The sequence below is a fragment of the Scyliorhinus torazame genome, chromosome 10, assembly GCF_047496885.1.
Source record: "Scyliorhinus torazame isolate Kashiwa2021f chromosome 10, sScyTor2.1, whole genome shotgun sequence".
Classification (NCBI taxonomy): Eukaryota; Metazoa; Chordata; class Chondrichthyes; order Carcharhiniformes; family Scyliorhinidae; genus Scyliorhinus; species Scyliorhinus torazame.
This window is the reverse complement of record NC_092716.1, coordinates 164359832-164377360: the sequence shown is the minus strand read 5'-3', so window position 1 is coordinate 164377360 and position 17529 is coordinate 164359832. Positions and strand designations below refer to the sequence as shown.

At 48.1% G+C, this 17529-nt stretch overlaps 1 protein-coding gene across 2 annotated transcripts in view; it reads left to right on the top strand.

Annotated features, from left to right (window-relative positions):
- ptdss2 (phosphatidylserine synthase 2) overlaps positions 1-17529 on the top strand; it is a 171034-nt gene that overhangs the window by 104103 nt on the left and 49402 nt on the right. For both annotated transcript variants that reach the window (XM_072518899.1, XM_072518898.1), the window contains exon 5: positions 6300-6434. In XM_072518899.1, the coding sequence (XP_072375000.1) occupies positions 6300-6434 (135 nt within the window). The remainder of the gene's footprint in view (positions 1-6299; positions 6435-17529) is intronic.

The following is a 17529-nucleotide window of genomic DNA, read 5'->3' as shown; positions in this document are numbered from 1 at the left end:
GAAAAACCGGACCGACCTCCTCAGAAGACAAACATGGGACACAACCGACAGAATACCCTTCGTCGTCCAGTACTTCCCCGGAGCGGAGAAACTACGTCATCTTCTTCACAGCCTTCAACACGTCATTGATGACGATGAACATCTTGCCAAGGTCATCCCCACACCCCCACTACTTGCCTTCAAACAACCGCGCAACCTCAAACGAACCATTGTTTGCAGCAAACTACCCAGTCTTCAGAACAGCGACCACGACACCACACAACCCTGTCATGGCAATCTCTGCAAGACGTGCCAGATCATCGACATGGATACCACTATTACACGTGAGAACACCACCCACCAGGTACGCGGTACATACTCGTGCGACTCGGCCAACGTTGTCTACCTCATACGCTGCAGGAAAGGATGTCCCGAAGCGTGGTACATTGGCGAGACCATGCAGACGCTGCGACAACGAATGAACGGACATCGCGCAACAATCACCAGGCAGGAATGTTCCCTTCCAGTCGGGGAACACTTCAGCAGTCAAGGGCATTCAGCCCCTGATCTCCGGGTAAGCGTTCTCCAAGGCGGCCTTCAGGACCCGCGACAACGCAGAATCGCCGAGCAGAAACTTATAGCCAAGTTCCGCACACATGATTGCGGCCTCAACCGGGACCTGGGATTCATGTCGCATTACATTCATCCCCCACCATCTGGCCTGCGAAATCCTACCAACTGTCCTGGCTTGGTACAATTCACACCTCTTTAACCTGGGGTTACCCCATCTCTGGATCTGTAAAGATTTAATCACCTGCTAAAGCTCGAATTCCAAGCATTGTTTGGCATCTTTGAATTTGTCTATATATGTGTTTCTGGAACAGACCTCCTCATTCACCTGAGGAAGGAGCAGCGCTCCGAAAGCTAGTGACATCGAAACAAACCTGTTGGACTTTAACCTGGTGTTGTAAGACTTCGTACTATAATTTGAAGAGGAGATCCAGTGAAGCTGTTGAAATGATCATATATTGATAAGGTAAATTGGGGGAAAAAATTGTCACCAGTTGATTTGTCAGTAACTAATGGGTATAAATTTAAGATCATCAAAGAAATAAAGGAAGTGGTGAGGAGAACTGACGTTTTTTTTTGCCTTTCTCCCCCCCCCCCCCCCCCCCCCCCCCCCCACCCCCCCCCTTCCCCTCCCCCAAAGATTGTTGGGGCAAAGACTGCCTTACCAGAACCAGTTGTGGAAGTAAAATCCATAAAAGGGTTAAAAAAAAATTGCTAAACATTTAAAAGGGGGAAAGAATTGGAGACTACAATGATTGCACATGTGCTTAATTGGGCGTAAAGTGCTTTGGGGTGTCCAAAAAGATGTGTGAATGGCATTATATAAATGCAGGTTCTTCAGTTGGCTGGCTATTTGAGATCTGGCAGAGGCACAAAGGACTGATGATGGAATCTGTGCTGTTTTTAAAAAAAAAAGTGTTCCACAAATCCCAAGACAAAACGATGCTGTGACACTGAACAGAATTTCTTGCAAATGGTTGAATAAACGCATGATGCAATAATGTGTGAAGAGTTGTAAACCTGGGCAACTGAGTGCTTTGATGACTTACATTAATTAATCTGGCTTCCTGAATTATAAATGATTAAAAACCATTTTTCCAGAAAGGAAAGACTTGCATTTATACAGAACCTTTCACCACTTGAAGAGATCCCGAAGTGTTTTTACATTTGATGAAATACTTCTGAAATGTAGCCACTGTAATGCATGAAACCTGTCTTTGAGGACAAAAAGACCTCAAGCACACCGCCAGTGCTGCTGTGTATCCAGATGTACACATTATAGTTGATCCTATATGGATTTAGCATTAAAGATGAACTTGGCACAGGGTGGTGAGTGTTTTAATGTGGGGCAACTCTGTAAAAAGGTAGACATTTTGGAGAATAAAGAGCGTAGATGGTGCATTGGCTGCCTTAAATTTCAATTTTACTGCAGCCTTTACATGTTTAAAAAAAATTATGATCTTCGTCATATCTCATTTTTAGCCGATTATCCCATTTTTTCCTTTTAAAACTTTTGTTTTCACTGCAGAAAGATGAGATTTTCTTTCGACCTGTTACCACCCTTGGAAAAGGTGCTGAGGAGATTTACCCCAGTATACTGCTATAAATGAAAGATTTCAATTATTTGGAGAGTATAGGAAACTGGGATTCTTTTCCTTTGAGCAAGGAAGCCTGAGGGTAGATTTGTTGGTTGTCTTACGCTCTCTGCCTGAAGGCAGGTCCTTGCCGATTAGTCACTTAACCATGGCAAAATATCATGATTTATTTTTACTGCAGGCCGGTTGGGGAAATGGGCTGTGAGCCCATTAAACTTGAATAGGGATTGAACCTCGTGTAATTGGTGTAAATCTGATCTACACGTTAGCTGTCGCGCTAACTGAACGACCGTATCCCATCAATAAGAGGTGTTTGAGATTATGAAGGGTGGATGGGAGAAACTCTTTCCATTGATGGGCCGATTGGCAACCAGAGGCAACATAATTTTCCAGAAGAGTCTGGGAGGTGAAAACTTTTGTTTCACGCAGCCAGTTACGATCTTCATTGCATTGTCTGGAAGGGGATGGAAACTGATTCAATGTTGATTTTAAAAAGTGAGTTCATATACTTGAAAAGGAAAGTGAGGAAAAACCAGGGGAGTAGGGCAAATTGAACAGCTTTTTCAATGAGCTGACACAATGGGTGGAATGGCCCTCCTATGCTTTATCATTCAGTGACTAGAATAGATTAGTTGTGGCAGTTCACTGTTCTGCACTGGTAAGCCTTATTCCCGATTGACCTGAATTTTAAATGAGGATTTACAGATTCGCCCATATCCAGCTGCCTGTGGCTTCCTAATGTGTATTTAGTTGAAATATGATTTCAACAAGCTGAAGATTAAAATACTACACCCCAGGTGGTTGGAGAAAAGACAATGTGTTGGCATATGAAGTAAACATGTCCTATGCTATATGAAGAGTTGACTGCAATTTGACACCTACAGTTGGCCAGTGTTAAATGTTCACAAGCAGATGATAGGATGAAATGCATCTGAATATGGGGCAGCATAATACTGTATCCAGTGCTGTTCAAAAAAAAAGGTTTATCCATTTTGTAAATATTTCAGCTGACTGCCAGATGAGCCAAGACAGTATTGCCATTTGGAAGTCATTGCATCATGTAAATGATTTTGAACGTATTTTTGGTTTTAATTGGTGTCATGCCAATAAAGACATATCATATTCATAGCTTTAGACTGCTAAACATGTATGGAAACTTAAGAACAGTCGTTTATTTGTTTAAAATGGACACTGATAAACTGTTACGATGGCTGCCAAGGGGTCAGTTAACTTTTGCTCAGGTCAAAATTGAATAACCAAAATTGAATAGGGGACTGTCGTATTGGGGTGTTTGGGACTGTAAGGGTTAATGTGGGACTGTGGAAACAGTACTGCCCACATTATAATGTCGTGAGTCAACTGAGAATAGTAGAGTGCAGTAGTGTCTGGTGGATGTTAGCATGAAGTTTGCATACTAAGACCGGACTCTATCCTGTGTATATATACTTATAGTTATTAATAAACAGTTCTTCAACCATACAAGCCTCTGGACCTCTACATGAGATAACGCATAAGTATACAACAGGGGCTTCCCCTGGAAAGGACATAAACAAGACTAATGATATCTGGAATTCTTACCAGCCATTGTTTGAAGCTGACTCAAAACAGAGTCAATAGCCTCCTAGACTCTGTCTCCAGGTTTGCAATTGAAAAAAGAAAGTTGACGCAGCTCATTCCCAATATCTTCCAGTTTCAAAATTCACCAAAGAACAAAATCTTACATATTCAAATACAAGTAAACGTGCAACCTGCTGCAGACACTTAGCCTTACAAGACCCTCAATCAAGTTTAAATCATTCAAGAAACCACAGGCTAGCCACGTGGGAGAGCAGAAATTTTAAATTAGACTGATTTAACTGTACTCTGTAAAATTGCACCATCTTTATCTGTATCCAATCTGTGTGTGTGTGCGCCCGTGTATGAGACTGAGTGTGGGACATTGTATTAATTCTGGGTAAATTTGTGACACTAAAATAGTATTTATGATAAACTTTCAAAAGCTTGCGGCACAAAAAGGGGCTGCAATGCAAGCCAAGGCCACCATGTAGCCTGTTGGGCCTGATCGGGCATGGGGGTATAATGGATTTTGTCATCCAACCAGGCATGATTGCCATCATCCTAGCTGCCTGGCAGAGGCACTGAGGCTGTACCAGCAGGAGCTGCTCGGGGAAGGGCCCTGCAGAACCGGAGCCTGCCCCGAGAAGAGCATGGGCCAGCCGGGAAAGAGACGCCGCACCGCGCCTCCTGTATATCGGCAGCGTCTGTCATTTAAGGACCTGCCGGTCCGAGCGTGTCGCTGAAGACTCCGGCTGAGCAGGGGGATCATGCGACATCTCCACCTCCACCTGATGTACCGCAGCATGTATGGTGCACACCAGATAGTGCCCCAGGAGCCTCTTCACAAATGTGCCCACCAAGGTGAGTGTCTCGAGGATGATGGAGGATGTTGGTGACAGCTGTGCTGCGGAATCGCTGTTGTCCCTGGATGGGTACTCCAGGGTGTCATGGAGCTGGGGGTTCACAACTCCAGCAGGTCCCGCCTTATTGCTGGATGAGTCATGGGGTTGAGAGTTGGGGACGCCAGGTGGGCCCGCCTTGTCGTCAAGTGATCCTGCAAGACATAAGACGTGATGCATGATTAGGTCGTTGGGGGGGGGGGGGGGGGGGATTGCAATCCGTCGGGAGCTCACTTGTGCCCCTGATGTCGACTTCCACCTCTGCAACTGACTGATCTCTGGCCTCACTGGCCGGGTCCAAAACCCTCTGCGATGAGGGGCTGTAGGTCCAGCGGGCGTCCTCCAGCTTGCTCGCTCTCCGGGAGCGGGAGTGGGCCACCTTCTCTTGGGGGACAGATAATGCACAGTGTGAGACGCTTGGATGAGGGAATAGTAGAGCGTCTGCAGCTGGTGGTGGAAGGTGGGGTGTAGACGGCCTGCCAGCAGGTAGTTTGAACGGGCCTGGGGGGGCGGGGGGTTGTCTACGTGTGTGTGGGATAGGGGTTGGTCCACCCTGGCTGGCTGGCTGGTTATTCACTCTGGCATCACAGTTTAAGGTTCTGGTCATTGCCATTTTGTCTTTTGAAAAACAGAGATACCTGAATCCCTGTAGCTATGATATATATATCTGCTATATATTGGTGAGGAAAAATAAATTTGTGCCCACTTGTTAGAATATGAGGCGGTTAACAGTTGCACATAGCAAAATCAGGTAAGAATAGCAAATTTCCTTCCCTATGCACCTTAATGAACCAGATGATTTTTTTTTTAACAATCTGGTAGTTTATGGATCATCATTATTGATGCTAGCTATTTATTACAGATTTATTAAATTAACTGAAATTAAATTCCTCAGCTACGCTGGTAGGATTTGAACTTGTGCCTTCAGGGTTACTAGCCCAGTAAAATAAGCAGCGTGTAGCTAGCCTACCAAGTAATTATTGTTAGTTTCTGGTTATGCTAAAGATCCTCTGTTTATACTGCAGAGTGCATTGTACACTAATAAGATTTGAGCAAGTATTCTTTATTGAAAAGGCAAAATCTGTTTGCAGACTCATCTGGAAGACTGCACCCACAATAATACAACATTGTCTCAGGGCTCTTCACTATGCATATGCGTTATCTCATTTGTGCATCTGTGGCTTTGCCAAATAGTTATGTAGATTTTGTGTGCTGAAAGTACCTTGCTGGCTTCTGAAAGTAGCCTGAAAATAGTCAGACTCCAAACAAGAGAACACCTACTAGATGCTGTGACTTTTTTATTCAGCCACTGGCGGTTTGGGCTGGAGGTAGAGATTTAAAAATTGCATTTCTGGAGGGCTTCTCTGGCCCTCGCAGCAAGTTCACTGGGTTATTTATATTGCAGTTACTGCCGGTGCATTTGGAGCAAAGTGTATAAAGGCAGCATCAGTGTAACCAATTCGGTCATGGGTTATTTGCAGGAGGAGAAAGAGACAATATATAACATTTTTACTGCAGGAGTTCTTACCGTTTATACTTAAAAGATTTGTGTTTTAGTTCATTAACTTTTTGTCTGCAGGCTCCATTTAATCAGATAAAGTGACACCTATTAATATCACTTAATCATGCATCTAGGTTCAGTAACCTTTACCGATGGATTACTGCAGCATTTCTTGATTTTTTTTTTTTGTTTCTACAGACTGTTCAGGACGGTCGTCAATTCATGAAATTCATAGATCCTAAACTGGGTGTCCCTTTGCCAGAGAGGGACTATGGCGGGAACTGCCTTATCTTTGACCCAGGAAATAAGACTGATCCGTATCACAACATCTGGGTGAGATTGGTTTACATTTCTAAACTGCTGCATTCCCTCCCCCTCCCCCTAGTGGAAACCGTATACAGTGGATGGAATCCAGTTACACTTATAACACTTGGAGTGCCACCATCTCAAATTTTCAGAATATTTGCAGCACTTGGTTTTCCATCCCTGTCTTTGCTTTCTTGAAATTAGACTCCTGTGCAGTTCGGTTTGCTGATGTGCTGTGACCCTGATAGTTCACCCAAGTGGTTATCCTTGTATGATCAATAACCGGTGGTTCATCCATGGCGAGAAGAAGCATTGCATCACAGCAGGTGTTGCCCGAAGGGAGAGAGCTTCAACAGATCTGCAATGTTTCATTTCGGGTTTTGCCCATCAAGGGGGTAACAACATGAAAGAAATAGGCCCTTTCCAAACCTCCAGTCACAAAAGTCAAATAGAATACCCCAACAAATAACAGCTGGGACTTATGCCACACAGCTTAATACAGTAAAATGTGGAGTAATCCCCAAACAAATTTTCACAGATTGACTCAAACGAGGTGACCGAATGTAGGTTTTAAGAAATGCCTTAAAAGCGAGAGAGGCTTAGGAAGGAAATTTCAGAGCTTGTAGTCTCAACAGCCAAAGACATAGCTACCAATGATGTAGCAAAGAAAGACAGGGATGTGTAAGATGTCAAAATTGGAGGGCACTGAGATCTCAGAGGATTGTAAGGTGAAGGTAGCTACAGAATTGGGGAGGGAGGATGTAATGAGGGGATATGAAATCGAGAATGAAAATTTAAAATTGAGGTTTCTGAATCGTGATGTAGGTCAGTAAGTATGAGGCTGTGGATAAAATAGACTTGGTTTGAGTCAGAATAATCATCCTTATTAGTATCGCAAACACTGTGAAAATCCACTAATCGCCACACTCCGGCGCCTGTTCAGGTACACAAAGAGAATTCAGAATGTCCAATTCACCTAACCAGCACGTCTTTTGGGACTTGTGGGAGGAGCACCCGGAGGAAACGCACGCAGACACAGGGAGAACGTGCAGACTCCGCACAGTCACCCAAGCCGGGAATTGAACCTGGGACCCTGGTGCTGTGAAGGAACAGTGCTATCCACTGAGCTATCCTGCCGCCCTGTTAGGATACAGGCAGTAGATCTGAGATGGAATTTAAGGAGGATGCAAAGTAGGAGGCTGACCAGGACTGCCTTGAGATGAGGTTTTTCAATACCAAGTCAGCTGTGGTATATGCAAGGATGAGTGATGTTACGGAGATGGAATTAGAGGGAGAAATTGGCCAGGATTGTTTCTCCCATAATTGGTATTCAGAAATCCAAGCTGGAGGATTTAATAAGAGAACATCAGGTAAAGGAATATTTCTGCCAAACTGAGTCTTACGCTGACCTAACCTGTAGAAGTTAATGTTTATTGTCGAACAGTGACATGTAAAATGATTGCTTTGGTAAAAATGCAGAGGGCAACAGTACTGTCACTATCTTTCACACGCCCCCTCCCCCTCGCGCGCCCTCCCCCCCTATCTAAACCCCCCCCCTCTTGATGTTAATGTATCCAGTGGGGGAGAACGTTACCATCAAAAAGATTTACATTTTATATACAAGTGCAGGTACCGATATGCAGCCTCTCCTTATCTTACCTGTTGGATGTATTCATGATATTGCAGTGCATTATTTATATATTTGACACATTATATAACAGAAGAAAACTGTTGTTTATCATAATACTCAAGTTTAATTCTGGTGTGAGAAATGAGCAGTAACTTAGTGGATAGCTGTCCATCTGTATTTGTGACTTTGTTGCATGTGTGCATTAAATGTGAATTGGGTTTGGTCTCCAAACCCAGTATGCACATTAACATTTCTTTGTAACAGCTTTTTACTCATAAATGTGGCCAGAGGCATTAGCTTATTTGATAAATACCACATCAAAACTCTCAACACTCCATTTGAGTTCATAACTGGAAGAATGGCTTTGAAGCTTCACTTGGGAGGAAAATGTCATGGTTTAATTTTCAACTTCTGCTAACGGCAGTTGAAGCTCCTCTTATTACTCAAATGCAGTTTATAGTTTTTTCCCCAGATTTTTAAAACGTAATGAGCAGTTAGCAAAATGATGTCCAATTAAGGGTAGGGAAGCCGTTGGTTTTTATTTTGACTTTGTGTATTTTTAATCCACTTTTTAAAAAAATCCTTCCTCCAAAGTGATAAACCGCTTTCAAACTAGAAGGCAGATAAACTACCTTGAGGCCTTCAAGTGCAGCTTTGTATTTTCTTCAGCATGTCTCATGTGAGTCCCCTTTTCAAGTAGCTTGTCAGTGATCAGGAATTGGTTCTGCAGTGAGTCCAAAGCTACCAGGAAGGAACACAGGAGCAGGAACAGGGCATTTGACCTTTGAGCCTGCTCCATTATTCAATAAAAGCATGGCTGACCTAGTGTGGCCCCAGCTCCACTTTCCTGTCTGCCCTCCCATCACCCTTGACTCCCTTGCTTAACACAAATCTGTCTAACTCTGCCTTGAATAAATTCAAGGACCCCGCCACCACTAGTTTCCGGGGAAGAGAATTCCACACCCGAATGACTCAAGTTCCCTCATGATCTTGTATTTTTCAATAAGATCACCTCTTATTCTTTGAAACGCCAATGGGGATAGGTCCAACCTGTTCAACCCTTCTTCATAACTCAGCCCCTTCATTCCAGGAATGAGTCCAGTGAACCTCCTCTGAACTATTTCTAAAGTGATTATCTTTTTAAAAATAGAGATTGAAACTACACACTGTACTCTAGGTGTGGTCTCACAAAGGCCCAGTACAGCCGTAGTAAAACTTATGTGTGGTCAGCACTGCTACCTCACAGCGCCAGAGACCCAGTTTCAAATCCAGCCTCGGGTGACTGTGTGGAGTTTGCACGTTCTCCCCGTGTCTGCGTAGATTTCCTCTGGGTGCTCTAGTTTCCTCCCACAGTCCAAAGACCTGCAGGTTACGTGGTTTCGCCATACTGAATTGTCCCTTGATGTCCAAAATGTTAGGTGGAATTACAGTGTTACGGGGGTGGGGTGGGGTGGGGGCATGGGCCGAGGGAGGGTGCTCTTCCCAAAGGTTAGAACATAAGAACATAAGAACTAGGAGCAGGAGTAGGCCATCTGGCCCCTCGAGCCTGCTCCACCATTCAATGAGATCATGGCTGATCTTTTGTGGACTCAGCTCCAGTTTCCGGCCTGCACACCATAACCCTTAATCCCTTTATTCTTCAAAAAACTATCTATCTTTATTTTAAAAACATTTAATGAAGGAGCCTCTACTGCTTCACTGGGCAAGGAATTCCATAGATTCACAACCCTTTGGGTGAAGAAGTTCCTCCTAAACTCAGTCCTAAATCTACTTCCCCTTATTTTGAGGCTATGCCCCCTAGTTCTGCTTTCACCTGCCAGTGGAAACAACCTGCCCGCATCTATCCTATCTATTCCCTTCATAATCTTATATGTTTCTATAAGATCCCCCCTCATCCTTCTAAATTCCAATGAGTACAGTCCCAGTCTACTCAACCTCTCCTCGTAATCCAACCCCTTCAGCTCTGGGATTAACCTAGTGAATCTCCTCTGCACACCCTCCAGTGCCAGTACATCCTTTCTCAAGTAAGGAGACCAAAACTGAACACAATACTCCAGGTGTGGCCTCACTAACACCGTATACAATTGCAGCATAACCTCCCTAGTCTTAAACTCCATCCCTCTAACAATGAAGGACAAAATTCCATTTGCCTTCTTAACACCTGTTGCACCTGTAAACCAACTTTTTTGCGACTCATGCACTAGCACACCCAGGTCTCTCTGCACAGCAGCATGTTTTAATATTTTATCATTTAAATAATAATCCCTTTTGCTGTTATTCCTACCAAAATGGATAATCTCACATTTGTCAACATTGTATTCCATCTGCCAGACCCTAGCCCATTCACTTAGCCTATCCAAATCCCTCTGCAGACTTCCAGTATCCTCTGCACTTTTTGCTTTACTACTTATCTTAGTGTCATCTGCAAACTTGGACACATTGCCCTTGGTCCCCAACTCCAAATCATCTATGTAAATTGTGAACAGTTGTGGGCCCAACACTGATCCCTGAGGGACACCACTAGCTACTGATTGCCAACCACAGAAACACCCATTGATCCCCACTCTTTGCTTTCTATTAATTAACCAATCCTCTATCCATGCTACTACTTTCCCCTTAATGCCATGCATCTTTATCTTGTGCAGTAACCTTTTGTGTGGCACCTTGTCAAAGGCTTTCTGGAAATCCAGATATACCACATCCATTTGCTCCCTGTTATCTATCGCACTGTTAATGTCCTCAAAAAATTCCACTAAATTAGTTAGGCACGACCTGCCCTTTATGAACCCATGCTGCGTCTGCCCAATGGGACAATTTTCATCCAGATGCCTCGCTATTTCTTCCTTGATGATAGATTCCAGCATCTTCCCTACTACCGAAGTTAAGCTCACTGGCCTATAATTACCCGCTTTCTGCCTACCTCCTTTAAAAATAATAATAATAATTTTTATTAAAGGTTTTCATAAAATATCAATTACAAAATTTGAAAGAAAAAAGAACCCAACAGGGTTAAGCACAAAACACAATCTAAAAAAGCAACCCCCCAAACCCCTCTTTCCCCCCCCCCCCCCCCCGGTACCTAAATAATAAATTAACATTAACACCCCGACTTAAGACAACAGGTGTATACACCCCCTCAAACCCTTCCAGTGTAAATAACATAAACAAAAATAAAGTAAACTCCCCCCACCCCCCGAGCTGCTGCTGCCATTGACCAATGTCTATCGTTCTGCCAGAAAGTCTAAGAACGGTTGCCACCACCTAAAGAACCCTTGTACCGACCTTCTCAAGGCGAATTTCACCCTCTCCAATTTAATGAACCCTGCCATATCGCTGATCCAGGATTCCACGCTTGGGGGCCTCGTATCTTTCCACTGAAGGAGAATCCTTCGCCGGGCTACCAGGGACGCAAAGGCCAGAATTCCGGCCTCTTTCGCCTCCTGCACTCCCGGCTCCTCTGCCACCCCAAATATTGCGAGCCCCCAGCCCGGTTTGACGCTGGATCCTACCACCCTCGACACCGTCCTCGCTACACCCTTCCAAAATTCCTCCAGCGCTGGGCATGCCCAGAACATATGGGTGTGATTTGCTGGGCTCCCTGAGCACCTAACACACCTGTCCTCACCCCCAAAGAACCTGCTCATCCTTGTCCCGGTCATGTGTGCCCTGTGCAGCACCTTAAACTGTATGAGGCTGAGCCTCGCGCATGAAGAGGAAGAGTTCACCCTCCATAGGGCATCTGCCCACGTCCCCTATTTGATCTCCTCTCCCAACTCCTCCTCCCACTTACCTTTCAACTCCACCATCGAGGCCTCCTCCTCCTCCTGCATCACCTGGTAAGTTTCCGAGCTCTTCCCCACTCCCACCCACCCCCCCGAGAGCACCCTGTCCTGTACTGTGTGTGGCAGTAGCCGTGGGAATTCCACCACCTGCCGTCTGGCAGACGCCCTTACCTGTAAGTACCTGAAGGTGTTCCCCGGGGAGAGCCCGTACTTCTCCTCCAGCTCACCCAAGCTCGCGAACTTCCCGTCCACAAACTTCCGTATCCCTGCCCTGTGCCACCCCGAAAACCCTCCACCTGTTCTTCCTGGGGCAAACCGGTGGTTCCCCCATAATGGGGTCCACGCCGAGGCCCTAACTTCCCCCCTATGCCGCCTCCACTGCCCCCAAATTTTGAGGGCCGCCATCACCACCGGGCTCGTGGTATACCTCCTTGGAGGGAGCGGCAGCGGCGCCGTTGCCAGCGCCCCCAGACTCGTACCCACACAGGACGCCGTCTCCAGCCTCTTCCATGCAGCCCCCTCCATCACCCACTTGCGCACCATTGTCGCATTGGCGGCCCAGTAGTACCCACAGAGGTTGGGCAGCGCCAGCCGCCCCCATCTCTACTCCGCTCCAGGAACACCCTTCTCACCCTCGGAGTCCCTCGCGCCCACACAAACCCCATTATACTCCTGTTAACCCACCTGAAAAAAGCCTTCGGGATAAACACGGGGAGGCACTGGAACAGGAACAAAAACCTTGGGAGCACCGTCATTTTGATTGACTGCACCCTACCCGCCAGGGACAGCGGCACCGCGTCCCACCTCTTGAACTCCTCCTCCATTTGCTCCACCAGCCTTGTAAAGTTAAGCCTATGCATGGCCTCCCAGCTCCTGGCCACCTGGACCCCCAAATATCTGAAGCTCCTCTCCGCCCTTTTTAGTGGGAGCTCGCCAAACCCGTCTCCTGGTCCCCTAGCTGAACTACGAACCGCTCGCTCTTCCCCATATTGAGCTTGTACCCCGAAAAGTCCCCGAATTCCCTAAGGATCCTCATTACCTCTGGCATTCCCCCCACCGGGTCCGCCACATACAGCAGCAGGTCGTCCGCATAAAGCGACACCCTATGCTCCTCCCCACCCCGCACCAACCCCCTCCAGTTCCTCGACTCTCTCAGTGCCATAGCCAGGGGTTCAATCGCCAGTGCCAAGAGCAGGGGGGACAGGGGACACCCCTGTCTCGTCCCTCGGTGCAACCAAAAGTACTTGGACCTCCTCCTATTTGTGGCCGCACTCGCCATCGGGACCTCATACAACAGCCTAACCCACCTGACAAACCCCTCCCCAAACCCGAACCTCTTCAGCACCTCCCACAGGTACCCCCACTCTACCCTATCGAAGGCTTTCTCAGCGTCCATCGCCACCACTATCTCCGCCTCCCCCTCCCTCGCCGGCACCATGATAACGTTTAAAAGCCTCCGCACATTCGCGTTCAACTGTCTCCCCTTTACAAACCCCGTCTGGTCTTCATGGATGATCTGCGGCACACAATCCTCAATCCTTGTGGCTAAGAACTTCGCCAGCACCTTGGCATCTACATTTAGCAAGGAAATCGGTCGGTAAGACCCACATTGCAGGGAATCCTTGTCCCGCTTCAGGATCAAGGAGATCAGTGCCCGGGACATCGTCGGGGGTAAAGCCCCCCCCTCCCTTGCCTCATTGAAGGTCCTAACTAACAGCGGGCCCAACAGGTCCATATATTTTTTATTGAACTCGACCGGGAAACCATCCGACCCCAGTGCCTTCCCCGCCTGCATGCTTCCTATCCCTTTGATCAGCTCCTCCAGCCCAATCAGGGCCCCCAGTCCCGCCACCAGTCCTTCTTCCACCTTTGGAAACCTCAATTGGTCCAGGAAACGGCCCATCCCTCCCTCCTCCCGTGGGGGCTCGGATCGGTACAATTCCTCGTAGAAGTCCCTGAAGACCCCATTGATGCCAACCCCACTCTGCACCACGCTCCCTCCCCTGTCCTTAACTCCCCCGACCTCCCTATCTGCGTCCCGCTTCCGAAGCTGATGCGCCAGCATCTGGCTTGCCTTTTCCCCATACTCGTAGAACGCCCCCTGGGCCTTCCTCCACTGCACCTTCGCCTTCCTGGTGGTCATCAGGTCGAATTCGGCCTGGAGGCTGCACCTCTTCCTCAACAATCCTTCCTCAGGTTCTTCCGCATACCTCCTGTCTACCCTCACCATCTCCCCCACCAGCCTCTCCCTCTACCCCCGCTCCCTCCGCTCCTTGTGGGCCCTGATGGATATCAGCTCTCCCCTCACCACCGCCTTCAGTGCCTCCCATACCATCACCACTCGGACCTCCCCGTTGTCGTTGGTCTCCAAGTACCTCTCTATACTTCCTCGGACCCGCTCGCTCACCTCCTCGTCCGCCAACAGCCCCACCTCCAAGCGCCACAGCGGGCGCTGGTCCCTCTCCTTCCCCATCTCCAAGTCCACCCAATGCGGGGCGTGGTCCGAAATGGCTATTGCCGAATACTCTGTATCCTCTACTCTCCCTATCAGCGCCCTACTCAAAATGAAAAAGTCGATTGGAGAATAAGCCTTATGGACATGTGAGAAGAATGAAAATTCACTAGTCCCCGGCCTTGCAAATCTCCAAGGGTCCACCCCTCCCATTTGGTCCATAAATCCCCTCAACACTCTAGCCGCCGCCGGCTTCCTACCCGTCCTAGACCTGGAGCGATCCAGTGCAGGATCCAACACCGTTTTAAAGTCTCCCCCATTATCAGGCCCCCCACTTCCAAGTCTGGGATCCGACCCAACATACGCTGCATAAAACCCACATCTCCCAGTTCGGAGCATACACATTGACCAGTACCACCCTTCCTCCCTGCAACTTACCACTTACCATTATGTACCTACCGCCATTATCTGCCACAATGCTCGATGCCTCGAATGACACCTTCTTTCCCACCAAGATCGCCACCCCTCGATTTTTGGCATCTAGCCCCGAGTGAAACACCTGACCTACCCACCCTTTCCTCAGTCTTACCTGGTCTGCCACCTTCAGGTGTGTCTCTTGGAGCATAACCACATCCGCCTTGAGCCCCTTCAGGTGCGCGAACACGCGGGCCCGCTTAACCGGCCCATTCAGTCCCCTTACATTCCAGGTTATCAGCCGGATCAGGGGGCTACCTGCCCCCCTCCCCCGCCGACTAGCCATGACCCCTCCTCGGCCAGCCACGCGCCCGCACCCCACACCCGGCCCATTTCCCACAGCGGCATACCCCCATCTCGACCCACCCCACTTGCTCCAGCTCCTCCTTGATCTTAACAGCAGCAACTCGCCCCATCCACCCTCCCCAACCCGAAAGAGAAAAACACAGAGAAAAAGAAACCCAAAACAATGCAACGGCCCCCCCCCCCCCGAACCAAAAATAGGCAGAACATATCCACCACAGTCCCCAATCGCCCATCCCGACCCCCAGTCTGTGTCCAGCTTCTCGGACTGAACAAAGGCCCACGCCTCCTCCGGAGACTCAGAATAATGGTGCCGGTCCTTGTAGGTAACCCACAGTCGCGCCGGCTGCAACATGCCAAACTTCACCCCCTTCCTGTGCAGCACCGCCTTCGCTCGATTGTACCCGGCCCCCCTCTTCGCCACCTCCGCACTCCAGTCCTGATATATCCGAACCTCCGCGTTCTCCCACCTGCTGCTCCTCTCCTTCTTGGCCCAGCTGAGCGCACACTCCCGATCGACGAACCGATGGAACCGCATCAGCACCGCCCGCGGAGGCTCGTTAGCCTTGGGCCTCCTCGCCAACACTCTATGGGCCCCTTCCAGCTCCAGGGGCCCCTGGAAGGACCCTGCTCCCACCAGCGAGTTTAACATGGTGACCACATAGGCCCCCACGTCCGGCCCCTCCAGCTCCTCCGGGAGGCCCAGAATCCACAGATTCTTCCACCTCGACCGATTCTCCATCTCCTCGAACCGCTAATGCCATTTCTTGTGGAGCGCCTCGTGCGCCTCCACCTTTACCGCCAGGACTAAGATCTCGTCCTCATTGTCAGAGATCTTTTGTTGAGCCTCTCGGATCGCCACCCCCTGGGCTGTCTTGTGCCTCCAGCAGCTTATCAATAGAAGCCTTCATCGGCTCTAGCAGGTCCGTTTTAATCTCTCTGCTGGATACCCTCCTGTTGCTCCTCCATCCACTGCCTCCACGCTGCCTGGTCTCCGCCCGCCGCCATTTTGTCCTTCTTCCCTCCCTTCTTCTGGTCCACCACCACCTTTTTTGTCACCCCGCTCCTAGTTAAAGCCATATACTGACCGGGAGCTAGTAACTCCTTCCCACACCGGGAAACGTCGAAAAAGTGCCCTTGGGGGCCCTGAAAAGAGCCCAAAAGTCAGTTTTTGCGGGAGCTGCCGAATGTGCGACTTAGCTCCGCATAGCCGCAACCGGAAGTCTCGAGAGGGAATCCTTTTGGCCGTGTTCGCTTCACCAATCTGCCCCAAAATTTCTGTGGAAACTCCTGAAAAAGGTCTAAGAGACTGTTCCAGACGGGAGCTGCCGAATGTGCGACCTACTCCTCCATGGCCGCCACCGGAAGCCTCGTCCCCACTTCTTCAGTGGCCTTGGTGAGATCTTTTCACAGTTGTTCCCTCTGCTGTTAGAATTCACCTTTGATAAAGGCCCTCAGGTCAGTTTGCAGCTTTAAGCTTGCCCTTCCCCCGCCTGTATGCTGGAAGAGGCCCTGTTTATCCTGTTGCAGCCAAATCTTTTACTGTTTCTGCTGGGTCTGGTAGCCAAAAGACATAACATTCCTGGGGGACACTGTCAGGGGAATGTTGCAGTCTTCTTGCCACACTGGGAAATGTCAAACAAATGCCGTGGGGGCCCTGTAAAAGAGCCCAAAAGTCCGTTCCAAGCGGGAGCTACCGAATATGCGACCTAGCTCTGCATAGCCGCACCCGGAAGTCGCCTACTTCCTTTTTTAAACAGTGGTGTCACGTTTGCTAATTTCCAATCCGCCGGGAACACCCCAGAGTCTAGTGAATTTTGATAAATTATCACTAGTGCATGTGCAATTTCCCTAGCCATCTTTTTTAGCACTCTGGGATGCATTCCATCAAGTCCAGGAGACTTGTCTACCTTTAGCCCCATTAGCTTGCCCATCACTACCTCCTTGGTGATAACAATCCTCTCAAGGTCCTCACCTGTCATAGCCTCATTTCCATCAGTCACTGGCATGTTATTTGTGTCGTCCACTGTGAAGACCGACCCAAAAAACCTGTTCAATTCCTCAGCCATTTCCTCATCTCCCATTATTAAATCTCCCTTCTCATCCTCTAAAGGACCAATATTTACCTTAGCCACTCTTTTTTGTTTTATATGGTGCAGACTCGATGGGCTGAATAACCTCCTTCTGCACTGTAGGGATTCTATGATTCCCCTTGCAATAAATGCCAGCATTCCATTGCTTTCTGACCACCATATACTAACTTTGATTCATGTACCAGGGCACCTAGATCCCTCCACCTGTGTTCTGCAATCTTCCTTCATTTAGATAGTATGCTGTTTGTTTCTTGTCAAAGTGAAGAAGTTTGCATTTATCCACATTGTACTCCATTTGTCAAACTTTTGCCCACTTGCTTAACCTGTCTATAGCCCTCAACAGACAACTTTACTTTCCTACCTATCTTGGTGTCATCGGAAATTATAA